Genomic DNA, 7,743 nt, shown 5'->3' on the forward strand with positions numbered 1-7,743 from the left:
CTGAATAATGATATATCCAATTATCAACACGTTCGCTTAAGGAGTTAAGGTGGACAAAAATAATTGTATATGGACTATTTACTGGCCATTGAAGTACAAGGATCTTTTAAAAGCCAAAATGATAATACATGATCTAATAATGGATTTTGTCTGAAAAATATGACCCATTTAACTAAAGTCTAAGAGAAATGCTATAATGTGTATGTATAAAACACCCATAGAAATTCAAATGCGTATATGAGTTGATAAGGCGCTCTTCTAGTTTAAGTGAGGTCGCGAGTTCGAACCGTACTCATGTATGCAGTCGTTTAAAACTTGAAGTCAGAGCTTTGCCTCCCGTAAGGGACCTACCCGGCTCGAGTGGGGATTAGTCTGAATGTGGAAGGCTTAAAGGTGCCGTTTTATAGTTGGAATCCGTTCAGGACACCTCATGATCAGATAAAAAAAACACCCATAAAATCAGAAAATAAAGAGCAAATAAATAACGAAGGAAAAATAGCGACATAAGAAGGCTAGCCGATGATATGATTAAAAAATTGATGCCAATAAATTAAAAGACAGTTAAATATAATTCGAATAATAAAAATATATTAATTGTAATAACTGTAACATAAAATAATAATTCTATCACGTTATTTTAAAACCGTCATTTTTCACCACTAATTGATTATTTTTGCCTTCTTTCATTATTCTAAAATTTTATTATTTTCAGCTCATGTGATTATCATATTTTCAAATGATAAGACAATTCTACATCCACCTAAACATACTGTTTTATTTTATGGATTAATTATAAATAAATTCATGACCTTTACATGAAACTGTAATTTTATCATGTTTTTGATATGAAACTTTAATTTTATCACAGATTTTAAAATGTTGAAAAAACTAAAAAAAATAAATTAACGGTGAATGAAGTTGTCAACTTTAAAAAACATGACGAACTTATAATTTCATATAAAAAATCAAGTAACGCTATATATGTTTAACCCATCTTATGTGGCATTAAAAGAGTGAATGTCTTAAAAGTTAGTTTTTGAGATATACACTTTTGAAGAGAATTTGAACGAATGTAATACTGCCACATAAAGTGGGTTAAATAGGAGGGTTATAAAGTATTTTTTTAAAAAATCATCAATTTATGTATAATTAACCCAAATCAAAAGGGCAATGAAGTAAATAGGAAGGTGGTAAAAACAAAAAAAAACGTAAAATTTAGAAATAGGAAGTCAAGAAAAGGGCAAAAAGGGAATGCAACCTAACTTAGGAAAATAAAAAAAGTACACAAAGTAGCATACGTTCCCTTCTAATTTTCTCCCCTCACAAACCCCCCCCCCCCCCCTCTCTCTCACTACCATTACAAAACCACCAACCAATCACCCCTCACCACCTCCACCCCCAAAGAACACCAAATAACAATAAAAAGGTGGTAGTAGATGCATGAGCCACCACCACAATATATATATCTTCTCCTCACCACCACCACCTTATTCTTCTTCCACATTAAACTTCTACCTAATTTGCCTATCTTCTTGGTTTCTACGCTCTCCTTCACCCATCACCCTTTTTAAGGTAGCTTTAATTCTTGGTTTTTCTTTCAAGATTGTGTACTACTACTAGTCTACTACATGGTTGATGCTTGATGGTTTCCTTTTTTGTTGGGTGGTGGTTGGTTTTTGTGTCACCTTACAACTTCAACTCTTGTTTTGTCATCATGGGGGAGCATTTTTATATTTTTGGGCCTAAAGATTGAACATTCAGCACTTGGGCTTTCATGGGGTTCTCTTAGATTTTTGTTTTTTTGTGTTTTTTTAAGCTTGGTTCTTGGGGTTTCCATGAAAGGTGGTGGGTTGATGAGAGAGTTGACTTCTTTCATACCAAGTCTTTTTGGTCGTCTTTCTTGGATTTTTATTCTAAGCTTTCATAATTATGTATTGTTGTTCCCAGCTGGTGTCAATTTTATGAACATACAATTTTAGCTAGGATTGATCAACTTGTTCGAACTTTTTGTTTTTGGTACTTGTAATTCACATTCTGTAATTTGAATGGTGGACTGGGTCATAATTGAACTACACTAGAGCTTGGATTTTCTTTATTTTTACATTTGGCTTGACTTTGAAGGAATATATTTTATGTGTTCATAGATGCTACTTGGCTGCTGCTTAAGTTGGGTGGTAGCACTAGCTAGCAGCTTGCTTATTTTTAGAGTTCTACTGATAGTATATGCATTTAAGCTGGTAGGAATTGAATTAAAATGAATATGATATACGAAGCTTTTTGGCATTTCACCTTTTTAGACTGTGTAACTTGCAAAAAAGCTTATTCTGTTCCAAAATTCAATTTCTACTTTTGATGTTATTAATGATTGTAATATTAACTGCTTGTAGTGTAATCTTTCTTTCACATTATTGTAAGTGCATATACTTAAATTATATTCCTTTTATGGTAGTTTAACTTTCAAATTTTAGCTTTTTCTGCCATAACTGATCTTGCCTTTTGTGACACAAGGAACAGGGTGATAAATGCTAAAGGCCATCAGCTAAGCCGCTTGGGACTGAGGTGGAGATTTTACTCCGTAATGGTTAGCATACGAAGGCGCAAACTCTTAGGACTATGTGCTGGTAAACACCAATTGAACTGCACTGCACCTTATATGAAATGATTGATTGTGTTACTTGTGTAAGTAGCATTAGCAAATAAAATGCTATAATGACCATTTTTGTTAGATCGACTGATATACAAGCACCATGCATGATGTTTCTCTGTTGTTGTTTGAAATGTGGATATTCAAGTAGAATTATTATCATTATATCTAGAATTCACTTAAAAGGCTGATGCATCTCCAACTAAATTTCGTTCTTGGAGTTCAATTATAGTGTCTGATAATGAATGGTATTGTTTGCCAAATTTTGTGTGTCGTTACAGGCAGAAGTTCTTTTTTGACTCCACTTCCTCGATTTTTTGAACATGGAACAGCACATGTAAGTTCTACCCAGAATTTCAGGTCTGTTAGCGTACATCCCCTGCCATCAGATGATGTCAAGCAGCTAGGAGAGGTACAGATTGCTCGTTGTTTCTATTTTTTCCATAGCATGCATCGCAGTCAGCAGAGCATCATTAGGCTTGAAGGCTCTAGTTGTCAATTACATTTGAATCTTCTAATACTAATATGTTTGAACTTTGTGCATTTAGGGTTAGCTGTCTTTTTTTCCAGTCTTTGCTTGGTCCAAGCATTTACTTCCATATGCTTTTAGGACATTACCAACGGCATCAAGGCTCAACGTCCTTGAGAATGAGGTACGGTGGGTTGAGTTTTGACAGGAAGTTTTATCATGATGGAGAGTGCAATATCTAAGTTAACAAGAAGGCTTGGTTTATATAGAAATATGAGTCTTTCAGTTTGTTCAGGCCATCAGTGTGGATATATCACTATAATTCTGCTGTTGACAACAGTAGCCATCTCAGTTTTTACTTCTCCATGAGAAGTTAGTAGGAAGTCTTTTTGTATTACTGGTTTTAGTTGACTTGTTTGCATTGCACGCGAACACGTGTCATCATGTGCTGCATGATTAGTCTTGACCAATACAAAGAAGAGAGAACAGACTCTTACAACATAGCTCGTGGGGTGGATTCAGAAATCAGAATATGTTAAAGGCACTTATGTTTAGACTTCGTGTCGTTGCAGAATGGATATGGATTTTTGATCTGTTAAGCCCAAGGTTCGCCGTGTTGGTACCTTCAACTTCTCTAGGTTTGATATCATAGATGAAATAGTTGTCTGTTAGAGACCTGTTCTTATGTTTCAGCAAAAGATTTTTAAATCTATAGGTGATAGTGCTGCAATCAATTGGTTGTTTTGGCCTGAATGCAGTCACACATGAAACCTGTATTCTTCTTACTTGATGCATTACAAGATTTAGCTGCATAATGTGCTTGATTTACATAGAAGATAGACAGTTTGTCATTCCATGTTAAATATAATACTCTTAATTCTTTTTTAATTTGGCATTATATTGCTTTCCAGAACAACATTTCCAAAGCAGGAGCTGGTTCATCAAATATATCGGCTTGCAGCTCATCAAAGGAGCAGAATTCTCAACCATATCCAGGTTTGTCTATTTGGAGAAAGAAGTTATATTAATATTGGCCAATAAACATAATTCTATATAAATTATCTCCGTGTCAAATTTCTTATGGTTAACTATTTTTCCTTGATAGCATCATGTTAGTTCAGTACCATAAACACAAATATGCGGCAGACACAACCTTGAGATGATTTTTAGACATGCCACCCCTTTGTTACTGGACAATAGTAGGAATTTTCAGTATCAGAGAAATTGATAATATGCACACTGTGATCTGCACAACATCTTGATTTCATAGAGTCCAGTCTGTGGAGAAGCCTTTCTTATGGGGATCTATAAATTTAATACTTCAACCAGGAAATCCATGAATCATTAGTGAATATTAGCCATTAATTTAATCTTGAAGTAGTTATTAATTTTGATTAAAGCAAAGCTGTAATGTCAAACTTAAGCTTCTTTGTGTTGAAACTAGGGAATTTCCTTCTAATGTATCTTTTCATGAATAATCCAAACTATGATCCTTAGTATTTTGTGGTCTTTACGGAAGGCAGAATCAATAGACTGAAGACAGTGGAAAGATAAACCAGGAAAGAAGTAACCATTCTGGAGATATCTTTCGAGGGAGGAATAAGATGTTGACCCGATATGTTGACTCGATATTGGTGTAATAGCAGAGTGATAGATCTTAATTAGGTATTATCTATTTGGTTTGAAGATAAACCTTGAGTGCAGAATGTGAAGATAATTATTGTAGAAAAAATGAGTTTCAGTATATTGTTATCTCAAATGTGGACAATTTAAGCTCATTAATCTATTGTTTCACATGAAGAGGCACCAAAGGGTTTTTATGTTAATGTAGTGCAATTCTAGGTGTGCTTATCCGGACAAAAGAAACATCTTGCTCTTTCTTCAATAGTTTTTGATCTCTAGTGGATCTCATAAGATTCGAACCCATATGAAGTTTTGACAGTTTGTGAGAAACTATTTCTTAGTCAAAAGAAAGAACGGAAAATTTTTTTTAGTCCTAAATTGATGACATAGAAAACACATTTGACAAGGTTAAAAATGTTTAGAAACTGTGTCATGGGACAAACAATATGAAGTGGTTAAAAAGTGACTTTGTCATGAAATCCATAATGTTGGCAAATTTTTAGTGACGAAGTGTGGCGGTTGGCCTTCTCAAGTTTGCGTTTAGCTTCATCGAAATGTGAATGTGATATTTGAGGAAGATAGAAGACTTGAACTGATATGACAGAAAAGTTATAATAGGATCAGTATAACCTCCTGTCACTACATGATGTTGTTGTCTGTATTTCCGTTTGAGGGAATGTAAGGGTAGTTCCTTCCTTTACCTTCTCTTAAAGAAATTGAGCTTTCGCTGCTTCTTTTATATGCATGGAACCTAAGCTTATTTTTCTGTGCCTTTTTTTTTGGTTTATGTAATGTTTAAGTGGATTGATATATTCAAAAGAAGAAATCTTTCGCCAATTTCTAAAGATGGAAATGTGAATGATATGGATTTATTGGTGCTGTTCTCTTTCTATTTAGGGCAACCAATTAAACGCAGAAAGAGACACAGGAGAAAGCTGGTTCAGAACCAAGAACCATGCTTGATGAGAGGTGTTTATTTCAAAAACATGAAATGGCAAGCAGCGATTAAAGTCGACAAGAAGCAAATCCACTTGGGGACTGTTGGTTCACAAGAAGAGGCTGCTCGTTTGTACGACAGGTAGAAATCTGAAATTTTGCAGTGTTAACTATTCGAATTTGCATGAGTGTCGAGTGTTAAAAGGAGTAGTATCAGTTGATCACAATGCGCTTGAATTACAAAGAAAGTTTCATAACTCTATAAGCATTATGACCCTCTCTGGCTACATGCTGCCACATATATGGAATAGTCGCATACGGATTTTTTTTACAAGAAAAAAAGATTATAAATATAGAGTGTCAAAAATGTTGAAACGTAGGACCCAGACAAGTTTTCGTGCAACATGGAGAATATGTATATGAACTTCAAAACTCACTGAACTATTTTGTATTGGCAGGGCCGCGTACATGTGTGGGAGGGAACCGAACTTTGAGCTCTGTGAGGAGGAGAAACAAGAACTTAGTCAGTTCAAGTGGGACGAATTTCTGTCGATAACACGTAGCGCAATTAACAGTAAAAGTAATCCTTCTCTCTGATTTTTGTCATTCTGAATTTTTATACAAGAAACTTAGCTGTTGCCAATATCTAACTATTCCAGAACACAAGAGACGGAATGGAGCAGGATTGCAGAAAATATCCGAACCCACATTGCAAGATGGTGACTGGGATGAAAAGCCATCTTTAAACAGCCTTTCAGCTTCAGAAGATGCGGAGCCAGACTCATCCACATCCTGAGTTTCTCAAAGCCAATTCTGACAATGCAGTTTTAGCCTGTTGGCTTCCATTTTTGGTGTACAAAGCCGCCTCTTAGGACAAACAATGGCAGACAACAACCTTCCATAAGCAGATATTCACAATTTTAACTCAATAAAGACATAGAAAGCGTCGTATTAGACGCCCCATAGCCACTGCAATCTCCATCATCGGTAGACCTGCCGATGCATAGCTATACTTGCCTTTCCCTTTTCCACTATTTTCTTCGGAAACATGAAACCAAACTGGAAAATCATTTTTTTTGCAGAATAATGAGTCTTACTGTGATCATTATAAAGTGTTTAGCAGTGTTACATAAGCCAAAGTATAAGTAGATCAAAGCTGTCATGGCTGAAAGTGTTTTTTTTTATGCTTTTAGATCACGGCCACGCTATTTTTATGCAAAATTTAGGAAAAACAAAAGTAGCAAAATGGTACAAAATTTTACACCCAGTGTAAACTATTAGAAATAAATGTTATAATTAATGATTATGATCAATATTTTGTTAAATTCCTCTTTCTCTTAACTTGTCCTCCATGGGAAGGCAGCTCAATATAGCTCTCCAAGAAAAAAAATCTTGTTGGAGGTAAATATTTCTCTCTAGATGAATTTTGCCTAAGGACATGAAATTTGAGGAGAACGCAAGTACGAATACATGCGTGTTATAGAGTGTTTGGCGTCTTTAACCGGTTTCCAAATGCAGATATCCATGTCATTCTTAGTCGAAGAAACAACATGGACATTAGCAATCACTTGGCAAAACGTCCCGACAATCGTCATTCATGAAGTTAGAAACATGTTCAGAGAGTATGAGTACATGCTGCACACTTTGTCTAGTTTACACAGCTGATTAGCAACAGTAGGAAGTGATCCAAAAATTTTATTTACTCTGTTGCCTAATTAACCACAACATCTCAAACCGGAGCAAATAATAAACAGACTTTATTGAAGTCCAAATTGATGACTGCAGGTAAGATGTCAATGAATTCCAGAAATATGCATGAAACGCTTCCGAAGAACCGACAAACGAAATTTACGGAAAGATCTAATGAGCTTCCAAGCAAGATTATGAACATGCTAGACTTAAAAAGATGCAGCTTCTTAATACCGATTCCCCTTCCTCAAAGTGATGACAACAACTTTTCCAATTAACTTATCACCGTAATGATTTCTCTAATTCCTAAATTAATATGATCTCCATTTGTGTGGAAAAAATAACATTATTCAAATTGAACTAGTTAAAATCAAGATTGATA

The 7,743-nt window shown here is 35.0% G+C and overlaps 1 protein-coding gene across 4 annotated transcripts; it reads left to right on the plus strand.

Moving 5' to 3' along the window:
- The first annotated feature begins 1,339 nt into the window (after nt 1–1,339).
- Nucleotides 1,340–6,805, plus strand: LOC126655835 (ethylene-responsive transcription factor-like protein At4g13040). Of its 4 annotated transcripts, none has more exons than XM_050350153.2 (7): nt 1,340–1,572; nt 2,509–2,621; nt 2,926–3,056; nt 4,025–4,109; nt 5,634–5,814; nt 6,131–6,252; nt 6,332–6,805. In XM_050350153.2, the coding sequence occupies exons 2-7, from the start codon at nt 2,579–2,581 to the stop codon at nt 6,466–6,468; spliced, it is 699 nt and encodes a 232-aa protein (XP_050206110.1). In that variant the 5' UTR covers nt 1,340–1,572; nt 2,509–2,578; the 3' UTR covers nt 6,469–6,805. The 4 variants fall into 4 exon arrangements, with proteins under 4 accessions (XP_050206110.1, XP_050206111.1, XP_050206109.1 ...); XM_050350154.2 differs by having other exon boundaries at nt 2,515–2,621; XM_050350152.2 differs by lacking the exon at nt 1,340–1,572 and adding an exon at nt 1,595–2,237 and having other exon boundaries at nt 2,515–2,621.
- Nucleotides 6,806–7,743: the final 938 nt, after the last annotated feature.

The sequence above is a fragment of the Mercurialis annua genome, linkage group LG7 (genome assembly GCF_937616625.2).
Source record: "Mercurialis annua linkage group LG7, ddMerAnnu1.2, whole genome shotgun sequence".
NCBI lineage: Eukaryota > Viridiplantae > Streptophyta > Magnoliopsida > Malpighiales > Euphorbiaceae > Mercurialis > Mercurialis annua.

What these genes read in the sequence shown, in the direction of transcription:
- LOC126655835 (XM_050350152.2), top strand. An exon ending in ATGTCAAGCAGCTAGGAGAG is followed by an intron (nt 3,057 to 4,024) that starts GTACAGATTGCT and finishes ATTGCTTTCCAG; the next exon opens with AACAACATTTCCAAAGCAGG. An exon ending in GCTGCTCGTTTGTACGACAG is followed by an intron (nt 5,815 to 6,130) that starts GTAGAAATCTGA and finishes TTGTATTGGCAG; the next exon opens with GGCCGCGTACATGTGTGGGA.